At 35.9% G+C, this 18,263-nt stretch overlaps 1 protein-coding gene across 3 annotated transcripts in view; it reads right to left on the reverse strand.

Annotated features, from left to right (window-relative positions):
• Nucleotides 1–1,506: 1,506 nt before the first annotated feature.
• LOC106090497 (unconventional myosin IC) overlaps nt 1,507–18,263 on the reverse strand; it is a 102,269-nt gene continuing 85,512 nt past the window's right edge. For all 3 annotated transcript variants that reach the window (XM_059360360.1, XM_059360358.1, XM_059360357.1), the window contains 8 exons: nt 17,572–17,719; nt 17,382–17,497; nt 7,805–7,875; nt 4,585–4,976; nt 2,700–4,524; nt 1,948–2,380; nt 1,776–1,878; nt 1,507–1,678 (listed from right to left, as the gene is read on the reverse strand). In XM_059360360.1, coding sequence (XP_059216343.1) covers nt 1,664–1,678; nt 1,776–1,878; nt 1,948–2,380; nt 2,700–4,524; nt 4,585–4,976; nt 7,805–7,875; nt 17,382–17,497; nt 17,572–17,697 — 3,081 coding nt within the window. In that variant the 5' untranslated portion in view covers nt 17,698–17,719 and the 3' untranslated portion in view covers nt 1,507–1,663. The remainder of the gene's footprint in view (nt 1,679–1,775; nt 1,879–1,947; nt 2,381–2,699; nt 4,525–4,584; nt 4,977–7,804; nt 7,876–17,381; nt 17,498–17,571; nt 17,720–18,263) is intronic.

Raw genomic sequence — 18,263 nt, forward strand, 5'->3', positions numbered from 1 at the left:
ACCATATTTAGATACAGCTGTCATATGTGCCGTTTTGCCGAATTGGGGTTTTAAGCCTATAAAAGTTCTATTTATTAAGCGATTTCGCTGTAATTTTGAACAGTGATTTGGTCTAGGCATCTCATTGTCCGCACTGAACATGGTCGAAATCGGTCTAAATATAGATATAGCTGCCATATTGATCAGTCTGCCAATGTAGGGTCTAAAGTCCAAAGCCCTATTTCACTATTTCGCCGAAATTTATAACAGAGAGTTGGACTAGATTTCCCGTTATCCGAATCAAATTTGGTCCAGGTCGGATTTAGAACATGAAGTTGAACTAGGCCACTCGATATCCGAACTATGTGTGGTCTATATCAGACTATATTGGGATATAGCTGTCATATGGACTCGATTTCCCTGAAATTTGAAACTGTGGCTTGTATAAGGCTTCTCGGCACCTGCACCTTATCTAATCCAAATCGACCCATACTTAAACATTAATACAAACATAGTAGGTTTACAATCAAATGGAATGCTTAAAAGGTGAAGTAGGATCATCCGTTAATATGGGATCAATAGAGGCGCATTCATTATTGCCATGGATGTTGGAGGCTATATGAGAAATTGTTATGTAAAATTTCAGTCAAATCGAATAATAATTGCGCCCTTTAAAGGCTTAAGAACTCAATTCGGGAGAATGTTTTATGAAGATATAGTCCGAGCGGAAAAGAGGTAGACGTTCTGGATCCTTGCGACAATAACATTCATGTCAGGATCGCCATAATGTGGATGGCAACCCACAGTGTAGTAGAGAAAATTAAACGCCAATAAAAACATGGGAGTTGTTGGCAAAATCAAACATCTTACAGGGTAATCCAAATCGTAGCAAGACAAGCGTTTACTGAGGGAAAAAATGGAGAAGATCAGTGCGACGGCGAGATTGGGGAATGACGAAATGTTGGAATGGCTATAACGTTTCCGCGGCGATCGGTTTTATGGACCAGAACGGGCTTGCTCACCTATGGAGTTTGACTACCACCACATAAAAACAACGAAATATTGGAAACATTACTAGAATTTCGATAAAGATAAGTCCCCAATTGAAATTAGGTTAGGTTGAAAAGAGAGTGCGGCTATTAATCCGCCGCATGCCACTATGGACATACACCAAAGCCAGTTACCGGCATGTTGTGCGCTATAAATACTAAAAATTAACATCGAAAAAGAAAGTTTTAAGTTAGGAATTTCGTGCTACCTACAAAATCCTTAATTGTTTTCCATGCCACGCCCCTGGGTTGGTTCATGTCTGGTATTGTGTCTCCAACTAAGTGCCGGTATCTGTTAGACGCGAAATCCAACGTCACATCATCTTCCGCGCATGCCCTTATGTGTCCCATTATGATACCAATAGCTATACTGACCTTCTTCTTACTTCCTTTCAGTAATAGCCTTGTCTTCTCACAAGGCTATTCTTTATTGGCCTTTCCCCGTTTTTTTTTTTTTTGGTAAATGAAAACCACAAAATTTTTTCGATATCGGCTGCATTATTTTACATTAAAGATTTTATTTTTAATATATTTTATAATATAAATAACAAATTTTAAATATAAAGCCATGGTTACATACGTATGTACTCGTATTGTTAGCAGGTAAAACCGTTAATGTATAATTTTGAACATCATTACTGGCCAGCAATCTGAACATATGAATAGGAAAATAAGGACATAAAAGGATATAATTTTTTATTAGCATTGTAAAATAAAAAAAAAACTTGATTAGTGAGAAAAACTTACAACAACAAGATGTCCACTTTTATCACGTACAACTCCAGGTTCTCCACCGCCTGTTTGAATGTCAATGACACCAGATTTGCCCTTGGCCATATTGTGTACGAGTCTTCATAGAACAAAGACAAAAAATTATAAAAAAAACCAATTTAGACCTTTTTCAAATGCTTAAACTTACGAATCTCTTTCCACAATTTTCAAAACATCAGCTGTGCCCACAGTATCAATGATATATGTGCAGAATTCAATAATGTAGGGTATGACCAAAATTAAATCGCCCTTGTCCTTCTTCAAATCGAGCGGAATGCGTATGACCATCAAATCGTCACCATGATTGGTTAAATCAAAGTCTAATTTCTCCAGTGGCAGACGATGCTTTTGCTTATAGCTTTTGCCATCCAATACATAAATCGCTTTATTGCTCAGCAGTATGAAACGATCGCGGGATTTGTAGCCATGACGATCGTGTTTGATGCAGGCAGAGGAATACTTAAGGGTTTCACCATTAAATGAGTTAGCAACGAAGGTATTGATTTGTGCAGCATGTTCATTGGGTATGCGATCGGTTTTGAACCAATGTGCCACACTGGCGGGGTAGCTTGTTTTCTTATCTGGAAATGATTTTTGAAGGTAAAAAGAATTGAGTAAATAAATTTAACAAAAAACAACAATTGCAAAAACAAACAAAAATTTTCAAGAAAATTTCCCTGAAATTCTTCCAAGAAATGTTTTCTAAAGACTAAGTTTCCATGAAATTTTCTCTTAGCAAAATTTTCATGAGATTTTCTGTAAAGACCAAATTTCCATGAAATTTTCCCTAAAGACACAATTTCTATGAAATTTTCTCTAAAGACAAAATTTCCATGAAGTTTTCTCTAAACACGAAATTTCCATGAAATTTTCTCTATATACCCACTATCACCCACCTACCTTTGAATACTTTTTCAGCCAAAACTTTCAACTCGAATTGTCGCTTGCGTTCCTGTGACAATGCCAAACGGTATTTACGCGCCAAATGTAAACGATGCAGACGATGTAGATATGTGGAGGCCTCTTGACAATGTGACGGTGCGGAAGGCCAACTCATATCCAAAACCTTGCTGGGCAATTCCTTCGATAATCTTAAGAGCCACATACGTTTAGCATTGGCAATGAATTTCTCATTGTAACCATTTGGTGGATCGTTGCGTGTAATGAAACCTTTGATAAAAGCACGAATCTTATCGGCTGCTTGACGACGTTTCTTGACTGCTTGTTGGGCCAAATGACGGCGACAATAGGACTGTAAGGCGATTACTTGTTCGCGCAACTTCAGATATTTTCGTCTCTGCACACGTCCCTTCCAGTGGGCCTGCAGTATGGCAGCAATGTCATGTTTCTTCTCCTGGAATGCATCCTCTGTTTCGAATAGGGTCTTGGGGAAACGTATGAAGAGTTTGGTTTCACCCAACCGGTAATCGTCAGGTCCATAATTCAATTCCTTGACTAAAATTTTGACACCCTCCTTGGCTGGGCCATTGAAGTTGGGCCAGGTTTGTTTGCTTAAGCATTTGTAACGGTTAAGGAAAAGTTCGTAAAGGCGACGGTAGGCAAAACCAGCACGGCGCACTCTTAAGTTCTCCATGAGACCCAAATACTTGACTTGATGCAGGACCAATCGATCATCGAAAACACCGGGCGATTGTAAATCGTTGGGTTTAATGCAACGAATATACGAAGGTTCCTTGCACATCAAAATGTCCATCAAGTTGTTGAGAGAGTTGCGGAATTGTGTAACCGCAGTATCAGGTCTCTTCTTATTCAAATACTCGGACTCGGGGAAGCATGTACGAACCACAATGTTGTTGGCCTTACTCATGGTCTCCTTTAAGTCACGGAACAGCAGGTCATTGTTTTTGTCCAAGAAATTCATCACATTATAGGTGACATCTCCAGCGTAATGGACCAAACGGAACTCATCGCGTCGCATGGTCTTTTGGACATGCACTGGAGCCCTTTCATGGCACAAATAATGGGGATGATCCCTCAAACGATCACTGAGCTTGGCCAAGAAAGTCAAATCGGTGGGATCGCCGGGGCGCAAACACTCCTCGTCCAGGATGGAGATAATGCCTTTGTGTTTCTCCTCAATCAAATTACAAATGACCTTATTGTCAAAATACTCCACTGGCACCCATTCAATGCCTTCACGGTTGTATTCCTCCTGCTCCGACTTCAGGGTCAATTCAATAAACAATTGCTGTAACTTTTCATTGCAGAAATTAATGCAGAACTGTTCAAAGCTGTTGGTTTTGAAAATTTCAAAGCCATAAATATCCAAAATGCCCATGACATTGTTGCGGGCACTGCGCAAGTCGTGGGCTTGCAGAGAGACATTTAAGCGTTGCACCAGCCAAGAGAAAAGACGATCATAGATAGCCTTAGCTAAGGCATCGCGGGCATAAATAGCCATCTCCTGATTCAGGGGTGAGGTAACCACATCACCACGGGCATCTATGGTTCTATGGGTTAGGGCATTTTTCAGTTCCTCCAGGGGCACAACCAAAAGGTCGGCCACCGCCCTCACACTGGACTCATTGACGATTTTGGCTTTTCCTTCTTCTTCGGTAAATTGCACATTGCCCAAATGCAAAACACTTGCAATAATATTTAGAATTTGACTTTGTTCCATTTGGGTAAAATCGATAACAGACATGGCTTGTTTAACTTGGCGGAAGTTTTCGGCATCATTTATGGAACCAACATGACCATTATCCTAAAATTCAAACATAAAAAAATCAATGCCTTTTAGAAATAAATGGTGTTAAATACTTACACCATCACTTAGATAGCCATAATCCTGCAGAGATCTGGTCAAATTCATCTCCTTCAATTGTTCATCCGAAGCTCCAGCCAACAATTGATAGAAGATGTGGAAGTTTCGTTCACCACTACTCTGATTGATGACTCGCGACTTTTCCAATAAGTACTTGAGAATGTTGCCACCAATAGGGGTGCCCGTAAAATCGAATTGTATATCCATGTATTTGCCGAAACGTGAAGAATTATCGTTGCGATTGGTTTTGGCATTACCAAAGGCTTCCAGTAGCGGATTGCTCTTCAACAATTTATCCTTGACACCTTCAACGGTCTGCTGGTGGCCAGAGCATGCTGCAATGTATTGTAGAACTTTTTTTGAAGCCTCCGTTTTACCAGAACCACTCTCACCTGTAAAATAAAAACAAAAATATTTAATTAATATTCTGTTTTTGAAAAATTTCAAAAAAAAATTGTTTTTGGAAAGATGAATTTGAATCAATCAAATTTAATTTTTAATTACAATTTCACTGAAAAATTTTTATTGAAATTCTGTATTCTGTATTTTGAATTTTGTCGTTCGAGTATACTTCATTAAAATTTTGAATTTAAAGAAGATTTCATTGCAATCTAACGAAATTGTCGTTACCATTTTGTCTTTAGAGAAAATTTCACTGAAATTTTGTCTTTAGAGAAAATTTCACTGAAATTTTGTCTTTAGAGAAAATTTCACTGAAATTTTGTCTTTAGAGAAAATTTCACTGAAATTTTGTCTTTAGAGAAAATTTCACTGAAATTTTGTCTTTAGAGAAAATTTCACTGAAATTTTGTCTTTAGAGAAAATTTCACTGAAATTTTGTCTTTAGAGAAAATTTCACTGAAATTTTGTCTTTAGAGAAAATTTCACTGAAATTTTGTCTTTAGAGAAAATTTCACTGAAATTTTGTCTTTAGAGAAAATTTCACTGAAATTTTGTCTTTAGAGAAAATTTCACTGAAATTTTGTCTTTAGAGAAAATTTCACTGAAATTTTGTCTTTAGAGAAAATTTCACTGAAATTTTGTCTTTAGAGAAAATTTCACTGAAATTTTGTCTTTAGAGAAAATTTCACTGAAATTTTGTCTTTAGAGAAAATTTCACTGAAATTTTGTCTTTAGAGAAAATTTCACTGAAATTTTGTCTTTAAAGAAAATTTCACTGAAATTTTGTCTTTAGAGAAAATTTCACTGAAATTTTGTCTTTAGAGAAAATTTCACTGAAATTTTGTCTTTAGAGAAAATTTCACTGAAATTTTGTCTTTAGAGAAAATTTCACTGAAATTTTGTCTTTAGAGAAAATTTCACTGAAATTTTGTCTTTAGAGAAAATTTCACTGAAATTTTGTCTTTAGAGAAAATTTCACTGAAATTTTGTCTTTAGAGAAAATTTCACTGAAATTTTGTCTTTAGAGAAAATTTCACTGAAATTTTGTCTTTAGAGAAAATTTCACTGAAATTTTGTCTTTAGAGAAAATTTCACTGAAATTTTGTCTTTAGAGAAAATTTCACTGAAATTTTGTCTTTAGAGAAAATTTCACTGAAATTTAAGTTTTGCAGAATTTTTATATCAGATTTTTAACTCTACTTCCAAATACATTTAAATTGAAACCCATGCTGTATCGATCGGTAAAATAAATCTTTTTAGGAGGGTCATTCCTCTCAGGTTGCTTGAACCTAAAATCTGTGTTGTTAGACAGGCAAAAGATTATAAACCAAATTTCACTTGAATCGATACAACTGATCTCCGAGAACTGCGGTTTTTGAAAAAGAAATTTAAATTTGAGGTTCTCGATTTGTAAAAATTATTATTTTTGGGAGGGGCATTCCTCTCAGGTTGCTTGAACCTCAAATCTGTGTTGTTAGATGGCTAAAAGATTACAAACAAAATTTCGCTTGCATGGATACATCTGATCTCCGAGAACTGTGGTTTAGAAAAACAAAATATAAAGGGGAGATTCCGTCCCCTTTTGAATATCAAAAACTGAATATCCCATATTGATCGTTCTGTGATATATATCTATCAACCTCTCCAGATTCTTCAGCATAAAAGGTGATAGACTAATTCGTTGGAAATCTTTTTCTTTCCTATGACACTATTTTCCTACGTTTGAAGTGAAAACGGTTTTGTTGCCCATTATCACAATATACAATTTCTGATATAAGTAGAGTGTGTCCATCTAAGCCACGGAACTCGGATTTTATTCAACTGGCGATACATAATCTGTGCCTTGCGAAATTTTGTATTGGTCCAACGAAATGATTTTTTTTTAAATTAAACATTATTTCTGTCTTGGGCGAAATTAAATTATAAAATCAAAGCAATCTATTTTAATACATAAAATATAATTAATAAAAAATAATTAATATTTGAATACATATTTTTTTTTATTTCTTCTTTTGTAGTACAAATGACTTCATGGAGACAAACCCAAACCCAAACACATTTACGTAAGTAATACGAATTCCCCTATCTAAGTATGTATGAAGTATATATATTTTTTCTACCTTTCTAATTCTTATCATTACGAAATGCAACCATAAATACTTTATTAGATCCTTATTAGATAATGACTGAATTTAATCTATATGCCCACCTTAAAAAGCGCTGTTTGGAAGGAAGTACAAAATGGTGCAAATAGAGCATTAAGTTTTGGATTTTTTAGAAAAATGTCAATGGGTTTACAAAATTATTTCATAGAAGAAATATCCAAATGTTCAAAAATTCAAAACGGCGGCTTGGGCGAGAAATATTAAAAGTCGCGAAGTTGACATTGGGTCGGCTTTGTGCTTGGCTTCGGAGTCTTTAAAAATTAAAAAAAAAAAATAAGAACTGCTGGTTCGTAACAAATGTCCATAAATTTACTATTTTCTCTCAGTGTATGTATGTCGGTTAAATCAAACCGACAATGACCGACAAATCGCTTTAATTGTTTGAATATTTGTACAAAATTTTATTAAAATCACTTCTTACATTTCTTATCTTAAAATAATGTCTACATATAAGCATATTTCTATTTAGATTCATATAGAAAGTCCATGAAAAAAGTGAACAACAATAGACTTTTGGGTAAATATTGACGTAAGAAACGAAAAATAAATTAAACAGCTCGTGCATACAAACATTCGAATGTGGGTAAATTACTACAACCATCATACTTGAACCTGTACGAGTCATTAAATTAACGCTGAAATTAGCAACTTACCAGAGATTAGAACACATTGGCCTTTATTTTCCTCAATGAGTGAACGAAAAGCATTATCGGTAACGGCAAAGCTGCAATTAAAAAAAAATACACAATGAGATAGGGGGAGGATATTATGGTTATTAAATATCATATAAAGTCTGGGGGAAGGACATTATGGTTATTGAATATCATATAAACCCTTGACATAATGAAAAATTATTCTATACTTGTATGCAAATAATATAAAACATGATTTTTGTAGAAAAATTAAAAAAAGAGAAAATTTTAGTAAAATTTTCTGTGAAGATAAAATTTCAGTAAAATTTTCTGAAAAGACAAAATTTCAGTGAAATTTTCTCTAAAGACTTCAGTGAAATTTTCTCTAAAGACAAAATTTCAGTGAAATTTTCTCTAAAGACAAAATTTCAGTGAAATTTTCTCTAAAGACAAAATTTCAGTGAAATTTTCTCTAAAGACAAAATTTCAGTGAAATTTTCTCTAAAGACAAAGTTTCAGTGAAATTTTCTCTAAAGACAAAATTTCAGTGAAAATTTCTCTAAAGACAAAATTCCAGTGAAAATTTCTCTAAAGACAAAATTTCAGTGAAATTTTCTCTAAAGACAAAATTTCAGTGAAATTTTCTCTAAAGACAAAATTTCAGTGAAATTTTCTCTAAAGACAAAATTTCAGTGAAATTTTCTCTAAAGACAAAATTTCAGTGAAATTTTCTCTAAAGACAAAATTTCAGTGAAATTTTCTCTAAAGACAAAATTTCAGTGAAATTTTCTCTAAAGACAAAATTTCAGTGAAATTTTCTCTAAAGACAAAATTTCAGTGAAATTTTCTCTAAAGACAAAATTTCAGTGAAATTTTCTCTAAAGACAAAATTTCAGTGAAATTTTCTCTAAAGACAAAATTTCAGTGAAATTTTCTCTAAAGACAAAATTTCAGTGAAATTTTCTCTAAAGACAAAATTTCAGTGAAATTTTCTCTAAAGAAAAAATTTCAGTGAAATTTTCTCTAAAGAAAAAATTTCAGTGAAATTTTCTCTAAAGAAAAAATTTCAGTGAAATTTTCTCTAAAGAAAAAATTTCAGTGAAATTTTCTCTAAAGAAAAAATTTCAGTGAAATTTTCTCTAAAGACAAAATTTCAGTGAAATTTTCTCTAAAGACAAAATTTCAGTGAAATTTTCTCTAAAGACAAAATTTCAGTGAAATTTTCTCTAAAGACAAAATTTCAGTGAAATTTTCTCTAAAGACAAAATTTCAGTGAAATTTTCTTAAGAGAAAGAAAATTTCTCTGAAATTTTGTCTGAAATTTTTGGAACTCTACTGATAGGATTGGAGTAGCCAAAGTAGCCTTTGCCTTGAAAGTGGATATCACATTTATACCCCACATTCCAAAAAACCACATTGGAGCAACATATTGCTATAGTCGGTATATATGCGTGGTTTAGGGGGAGTTTATGAGGTGAGGCTTCCCTTAAACAGTTGGCCATAAAATAGATATCAGATTTGAACCCGTTTTCGCCATATTCCACAAATATGTCCAGTTTGAGGGTATATAGGGTGGGGCGGTCATCTACGCACTTAGTCCTGAAAAAATATCAGCATCGTGTTCTACTCTCAAATTTCTTTAATTTAGCCGCAGTTACCATTGGTTAGTGGGAATTTATGGGTGCCTCAAAATTGGATATCAAATTCGTTTTCTATTATCAAATACCTTTTATTTATTGCCATAGTAGGAAAACATAACCGGTTTGAAGGAAGTTTAGAGGCGAACCTTGAAATAATTTCAACATCGTGCTAGAGCACGATTTTGTGAGCCCCATAATGTCAAGCATTTTGAAGGTGGCTATCAATATATTCAGGGCTACGAGTCTCATTCAGATCCACACAAATGATATTTTTTTGTGTCCAACGTCACAAAGTGGGTATCAAATAAAAGATCTTTGGGAGTTGCCTACGAATCTGTTATACACATTTGGGACAGAGTCTGGGACTGGCCCACCCGCTAAATACCCTTCAATAGGACATGTACTTCGAGCGGGATAATATGTGAAATGTGAATTGAATGAAAGGGCTATGTCAGTAGAGTTCCAAACTTATGTCTAAATAAGTATTCAAGTATCTGAATCACGCTCTGCCGTTCAGCAGGACATGTAGGTCGCAACAATAAAGGACTCAAATAAATTGTCTTTTGGGTCTTAGCGTTGGGGAGGCCCCGTAAACACATGGACCAAATTCTTATAACAGATGTGTACTCGACTTTCAAATATCTTTCGTTTGATATCCATATTATCCCAATAGGTTAATATGTCCTGCTGGAGGGTGAAGAGGCCCCTCAGACACCACGGAATAAATGTTCATGTCAGATTTGTATTCTACTTTTAAATATCTTTCATTTGGTACCCAAATTGCCCAAAGCGGTAAAAGTGTCCTGTTAGGTGGTGTTTTAGGGGATGGGGGACCCCCCCGACACTTATGGTGACATTTTAATGCCAAGTTCGTATTCTACTCTTAGGTTAGGTTTAAGTGGCAGCCATCAGACTCACTTACACGTTTTCGTCCATTGTGATACCACAGGAACAGAAGAAGGAACATACCTTCTAGTTCCTACCGTTGAACCATCCAGATTGCTTTAAAAAGCCCAATAACTTGCGAATGTTCACATCCGCTAAATCAGACAGGTTCTCAAAGAAATGAGAACCTAAAGTAGAACTCCTTCAGAAGGTGTTCTATAGTCTCTTCTTCTTCGATGTCCTCACAGCTTTTGCAAAAGTCGTTGCTGGCAACATTCCGTCTGTCAGCATGTTTTCCGATTAGACAGTGATCTGTCATGGCGGACACAATGACGGAGACGTCTGTTCTAGCCAATGACAGCAAAGCTGCAGACCTCTTCAAATCTAGATTAGGCCACATAGTTTTCGAATGTTCACAGCCCCTTTTTGTGGCCATATATCATTCGCTGTCCTTCGGGCCTGGTCCTGAAAACTTAGCTTATTTGTCGCTAGAGGCATACCCACAGATTTCAGTAGCCCTGGAATATGTAGGGAAGTTCCTGGTTTCGCAAGCTCGTCCGCTTTACAATACCCTGGGATACCTCTGTGGCCCGACACCCAGAATAAGTAAATTTTCAACTGTTCAACCATCTCGTTGAGTGATCGAGGACGGTTTTTGTGTTCAGAAATACGTTCTCCAGGGATTTAATGGCTGCCTGGCTGTCTGAGAAGATATTTAAGTCAATCGCCGTAATGAAATTTTGGCAACCCTATGCCTGAGTAGAAGCGTGCGTTTGACAGCTGATCATTCCTTTTGAATTTTTTTATTAACGCAATTTATCAATCAAAGTATTTCTTCGCGCTTTTCATCAAACGAGCTACGGACTATTGGAATTTCATCGAATATTTTGGATAATTGTTATAAATTACATAGAATTGTTTTCTCTAGGCTGCTGTGAATTTGCATAGCCTTTGTTGTTGCAGTGTTGGCTGTATTGCTGTATTCTAACTGGATATTTTCATATTACTCTTTGTGTGCTGCTGCTGTTGTTGCTGTTGCTTTTGACTTTTTTGTTTATCTTAGCTATGCCGGCTAATAAAGCTACTAAGTGTGGGTGCTGTGAGGAGCCTATCAATAAGTCTGGTAGTGTCATGTGCAGACTTTGCTCCCGTTGGTTTCATGCTAATTGTGTCAAGCTGTCAGAGAAGGATTTACAGGCGTTAAAGTCCGTGAAAGCAAGTGCTTTTATATGTAACTCTTGCGAACAAAATATTTGCTCCAGTAGTTTCCTCACAGACATGTGCAGTTTGGAAAAGAAACTAGATAATTTCATCGCAAAGAACAACAGCGACCAAACAGCCATCAAAGACGCATTAGATGGTATTAAATCAGAAATGACTTCATGTTTGGGTGGCATCAGAGCAGACATTGCTGAATGTAACAAGAAAATTGTATCTGTGGAAACTTCAACATCGCTTAAAATTTCAAAGCTGGAAATAGAAAATAATATGCTGCATAGACGACTTAATCGTGGCGATATTGTCATTGGTGGTATGCCCGTGGGCATTAACAATCTGGTGGCCACTGTTATTTCACTGGGTGCTTTTTATAAGATCGACATCTCCAGGCGCGATATAAACCATGTTTGTTACATAAGTAACCGCAAGTTAATACTGCTGAAATTGAATAGTGTTATGATCCGGGATTCTATTATGAGCGAGTATTGGAAGACTCGTTCTTTGAGAGTGTGCGATTTTTTTGTTGGTGATGGAAGTGATGTAGAACGCCGTGTGTACCTTAACGATCACTTTTCACCTGCGGCCAGCAATTTTAACATGATCTGCAAACAATTACTTCGGAAGCGACTTGTGGTAAAGTACAGAATTTTATATGGTGACAGGCTGAAGGTTAAGCTGCTGTTGCCTGACGGAAGCGAGGTTATCCGTGGTGTGGACGAGTGTGTAGCGCTTCTTGAATCGTCTACTGAGGAGGCATCGTAGTGTTTTACTAGTATGTTTACCATTTCTCATGAATTCAATTCTATTACTTTTTTCTTGTACAATTCCCTTTTTCGCATACTTTTGACATATTTTGATTGATTATGTATATATTAACTTTAATATGTTTCCTGTTTTTGATCTCATTTTTTATATTGATCAGCTGTTTTAGAAATGATTATGAATTTAAATTGTTACATGGATTTAAATACTATCTTTATTATGATTACTTTATTACTATTAGACGGTTTTCGGCTCCCCATGTTAAATTTCTTGCACATTTTCGATGTCTTCTAATTTGAACTTAGGTCCTGTTGTTAGCAACAACACTTACATTAAATCTATACTGCGTGGTTGTAACGATAAATTAAAAGTGGCCCATTTGAATTGCCAAAGTATGAGACCTAATGTTTGCTCTTCCAAATTTGATGAGCTTAAATCTATTTTGTGTGATTCTATGCTTGATCTTGTTGGACTGTCCGAAACTTGGCTGAAGTCAGCCGTTTCTCTACGTTCTGTTAGCGTTCCAGGCTACATATTTCATAGAAATGATCGCAAAAGTTCCAGAGGTGGTGGTGTTGGTATTTACATCTCTTCATCACTTCGTCATAAACTTGTTTTTAGTAGTTCGATTTTGGGGAAGTGTGAATCTCTGTTTCTTGAGTTATACTCTGGTTCGTTGAAAATATTATTTGGCGTTGTATACTTACCTCCTCCCGGCGATATTTCCACGTTTGAAGAAATTCACCGTGACCTTTTTCTTAAATTTTCGAATATTATCGTTGTCGGAGATTTTAATTGCAACTTATTTAATATTTCAGCTTCTTCTTTAGTCCATTCAACGTGTCGTAGATTGTGCTTGACTGTTTTGCACAATGCTAAGCCAACTCATTACGATGTAGTGCACGGTACAACGAGTCTGATTGATTTTATGCTTTTGAGTTCTAATTTAAGTAAGTTCACATCTGGCCAGGTTCAGTGCCCTGCAATCTCTCGTCATGTGCTGTTATTTGGGGTTTTTGACTTTCACTTGAGTAGAACGGAGTCTTTTGTTGAATACCATGATTACAAGAACATCGATATGTCTGGCATGCTTAGTTATTTGATAGATTTTGATTTCTCGGATATTTTTAGTGCACTGGATGTCGATACTAAGTGTTTTCTTATCTCTTCTCTTTTTGAGGATCTCTATTCATTTGTTCCTGTTGTCAGGAAAAATGTGATATCTGTTGGTAATGAGTGGATGAACTCCAGGAATATTGTTTTCACCAAATCATTAAGAGACTTGGCTTACGCAGATTATCAAGTGAATAGATCTCCTGAAAAATGGAGAACTTTTTGCAAATATCGAAATAAGACAAAATCTCTTATACGTAAGGAGAGACGAAGATACTATTTAGAACGGTTCAAGGGACTGCGTGCAGATGGTTTGTGGAAAGTTCTTCGCGCATCTGGCTGCATAGGTGATGATGCAGTTGTGTTTAATAATGATGTTAATGACGTTAATACCTTTTTTGTTGATGGCGTGTCTTCTGATGCGAGCTCTATTATTGATCTAGAAGCATTTTCCTTCAATGAAAGTGGGTTTTCTTTCGATTGTGTCAACATCAATGACATTGCCAATGCCATTTCAAAAATAAAGTCAAAATCAGTTGGTGTTGATGGGCTATCTGTTCTATTTTTGAATGTTGTTTTTCCTTATGTGTCTGAGGTCATTTTGGATTTAGTTAATTCCATTTTAACATCTTCTGTTTTTCCAACTGCTTGGAAAACGGCTCGAGTAGTTCCTATTCCTAAAACTGTTCCTGTCAATGGCCCGGATGATCTAAGACCCATTTCAATTTTACCCATTTTGTCAAAGGTTTGTGAGCACATTATGAAGGATCAGATTCTTGCACAATTTTCTAATCGCATTTTCTACAATCAGCATGGATTTCGTAAAGGTCATAGCACCACGACTTTACTTCTCCAGCTAACAGATTCTATTAGAGCGAATAGCAATTTGGGCAGAGATAGTGTGTTGGTTTCCCTTGACTTGACTAAGGCGTTTAATTCCATTTGTTTTAAAATTTTATTAGAGAAGCTTTGTGTTAAATTTAATTTTTCTAGACCTGCTTGCAGGCTTGTCCTTTCCTACTTATATGGAAGGTCTCAATTTGTGGACATGAGCGGCAATGTATCTTCTACACTTCCTCTTACCTCTGGTGTTCCCCAAGGCTCAGTCTTGGGCCCTTTGCTTTTTCTTTTTTATGTAAATGATCTACCGGACTGCTTAGATGTTTCCATTTGTTCTATTTTCTTGTATGCGGATGATGTTATGCTTCTTTTCAGTGGTCATCGTGATTTTCTTAATGATTTCCAGGTTGGAATAAACCGCTGTTTGAGTCAAGTTATTCAATGGACAAGTACGAATGCTTTAAGGGTCAACCCCCTTAAGTCTAAAGCTTTGATTTTTGGAAACCGGGCTTTTGATTTACCCCTGTTTTTGGGGGATAATAGAGTTAATTTTGTCAATGAGCTTAAGTGCCTTGGAGTGTTGCTAGATAGGAACCTGAATTTTGGAGCTCATGTCGACTTTATTCATAGTAAGGTATATTATAGCTTGCGTAGAATATATTCTACCAATATTTATTTGCCCCTTTGGGTTAAAAGACGACTGGCTCATGCTTTACTTGTACCTTCTATTAGATATGGTCTGGAGGTTGTATCGGGTACTATGATGGGCAATATCCAGAAGTTGAAGCGTATTATGAATGCTATAGTTCGGTTTGTTTTCAATGTTCGTAGGCGTGCACACATAGGAGAATTCGTTAAACATTTTCTGGGTGTTTCTTTTGAAAGTTACATCGATCGTAGTAACGTACTCTTGTTTTACAAGATTATTAGAAGTGGTGTGCCTTTTTCTTTGCGTGATTCATTTACCTTCTCTCATTCGGTTCGAAATACCCAGATTATGATACCTAGGATATCGTGCTCTTTGTATGAGAAGTCTTTTGTTGTGCGGATTGCCCGATTTTGGAACTTTTTACCAGTGGATTTGAGGGTTTTCTCCCACTCAAATAATGCTTTTCGTTTAAAAATTGTCAACTACTTGCAACTCTGAAGTATCAGATATTTCTGCACACTTTAATTGCGCTTACTTTTTAAATGTACGACTGTGCTACTGCTTCTAGATATGTTAACTGTTAATTTTTATATATAATGCTAAATACTTCCTACTTTTGACGTTGTTGCTTTCAATATAGGACTTTTTTGGTATATTTTTTGTATTCTACTAATAATTTTTGGCTGGGGAGCCCATAGGAATACGATTTGTAATCTGATAAAAGATATAGATTAAGAATAGTTTTATACGCTTATTGCTACTTAGGGGTATAAGTTATGTTTGTAATACAAGTATTTTGGCCTAATTGGCTTAGTATTGCAATGAATGAATAAATAAATAAAAAAATAAATAAATAAATTATATCTTGGCCATTCCACCACTTCCTTAATTGTAAGGATCTCCGCTTGATACACATTGCAGTAGTCGGGTAACCTTTTCGATATGACGAGTTGTAGATCTTTAGAGTGTACCCCAAAGCCCTGGTGGTTTAGTTTGGAGCTATCCGTATAGAAGTCTATGTAACTTCTGTTGCCAGGGAATAGTGGTACACTACTTTTTATCAAAAAGCAGCTCAGTTAGGGTGTAATCAACAATGCCTGGAACATCGGATATTGTATCAAGGATAACACAGTGACAGTGGTGGACCATTGACGGCAGTGGTCGCTGCAATTTGTTTAGCCACAATGTCGAGAGGCATAACATGTAGCATTAAGTTCAGTGCATCAGATGGTGTCGTTCTAAGTGCAGCTGTAATGCACAAACAAGCCATCCAGTAGGTGGACTTTTAAAGCGCAGTCCACCAGACCATAACACCACATAGTATTATAGGTCTGACAACTTCAGTATATACTCAATACATGACACGCGGTCTAAAACCCCATATTTTGCTAGTGAGTCTTTTGCAGGTGTAAAGGGCAAGTGTTCCTTTTTTGTCCATTCCAAAATGTTGAATTTAAAGTTCAATTTCCTGTCCAACCAAATACCCAGGTATTTTGCGCTTTCTGTAAATGGAATATTCTCTCCTCCCAAAGAGACAGTTTCCACTGTATGCAACTTGTATCTCCTGCTGAAAAGAACTACTTCTGTCTTGCACGGATTTATACCTAGACCACTTTCGGTAGCCCAGTTTGCTGTTGCACGTAGAGCTTTCTGAAGTATATCTCTTAGAGTGCTGGGAAACTTTCCCCTAACAGCAATTGCCACGTCATTCGCATACGCGACCACTTTTACACCTTTTTCTTTCAGAGACAATAATATATTGTTAATAGCTATATTCCAAAGTAGAGGAGACAATACACCTCCTTGATGTGTTCCTCTGCTGACCCATCTTTTTAGATCCACAGATCCCAAGCCTGCCGTAAATCATCTTTTAGTAAGTACGTTATTAATAAACTTTTTTACGGTGAGTTGATGCCTAGAAACTCCAACTCCTTCATGATTGACGTCGGGTTTAAATTATTGAAAGCAACTTCAATGTCAAGAAATGCTGCCATTGTATATTCCTTGAAGGGCTGTTTCAGTGAATTTGCCTTTACTATATGCATGCTGCTGCCGCGACAGGCGATCTCCAGGGATCTTTGCCCTAAGAAATGTCTCTATCAACCTCTCAAGAGTCTTCAGCATAAAGGATAACAGACTAATAGGACGAAAATATTTCGCTTTAGTGTGGTAGGGTTTTCCTGCTTTCGGAATGAAAATGACCTTCGTGTCTCTCCATCCCACAGGTATATATGACATTCTGATAGAAGCGGAGTATATCTTCCTAAGCCAGGGAACCAGTCTACCTGACACAGCTTGTAATTCAACCGGTGATACATCATCAGGGTTATTTGACCGCAAAATTTTATGCCAATTTCGTGTTTATGGGATACCATAAGGTGGCATGCAAAATTTCGGTGCCCCCATCTCCGAGATCTGACGTTTTTGAAAATTGGGGTAAGGGAGAGGGTCCGCCCCGATTTATTAGCAAATAATTTTATCAGATACTTACACATGTGGAGGAATTTCATAGAAATGTTTATTGCGATATTCTTTTATATCGCTTTCATTGTAAATGGGCAGCTGCTTGTAGGGATTCACAGAAATCAGTACTTGGCCAATGTAGGTCTAAAAACAAAAGAATATTAAAAGCAATATTCAATATTGTGAAAAATATTTAGTTTTAATCTCAAAATTCTTACATAGATTATATTTTCCTGAAATCGTTTGCGTAAGTTATCAATGAAGGCTTCATCTGACTGGTAGTTCTCGAGTAATACAAAATCTTGTACTCCCACACGATCACGATCATGGAGTCCACGTTCCATGGCTGGTTTTGAGGAGGAGGAGCTGCAATTAGACAATAGATATCCATCATTACTGCAAAGTTCATTAAATTGGTATAACAGCGAGAAAGAACTTTGTTGGGCCAATAAAGGCATATTTAATATGTATATATGTATCTTTAATTCATAGCCAAAAATTGTTTCAGGTATTTAAAAAGATGTTGAATTGTTTCAATTTTGAGTATTTTTGCCAAAAACATTTTTAAAAAATGCTTTAAATATTTTTATTTTATTATGACAATGTCTCTTCAATTTAATATTGTTGGGCATGGTACAGTTATAAACTATAATTGTGTTATTAGACTACTCAATTTAGAACCATTTAAAAAAAAAAGTACATACCTATATTCACCTAGGCCACAAACTTATAGATTGTGCGGCTGATAAAAACATAACAAGGCAAATTTATATTTTAAAAATGTTTCAAAAATAATGTTTGTTTTTTTTTTTCAACTTTACATACCTATATACTCGTATGAAGGTATTTTTTACTATCACCCTTTAGGAACAAGGATAATATTTTCTAATATTTACAGTAATGACTGAAT

This window comes from Stomoxys calcitrans, chromosome 1, assembly GCF_963082655.1.
Source record: "Stomoxys calcitrans chromosome 1, idStoCalc2.1, whole genome shotgun sequence".
In the NCBI taxonomy this organism is placed as follows: Eukaryota; Metazoa; Arthropoda; class Insecta; order Diptera; family Muscidae; genus Stomoxys; species Stomoxys calcitrans.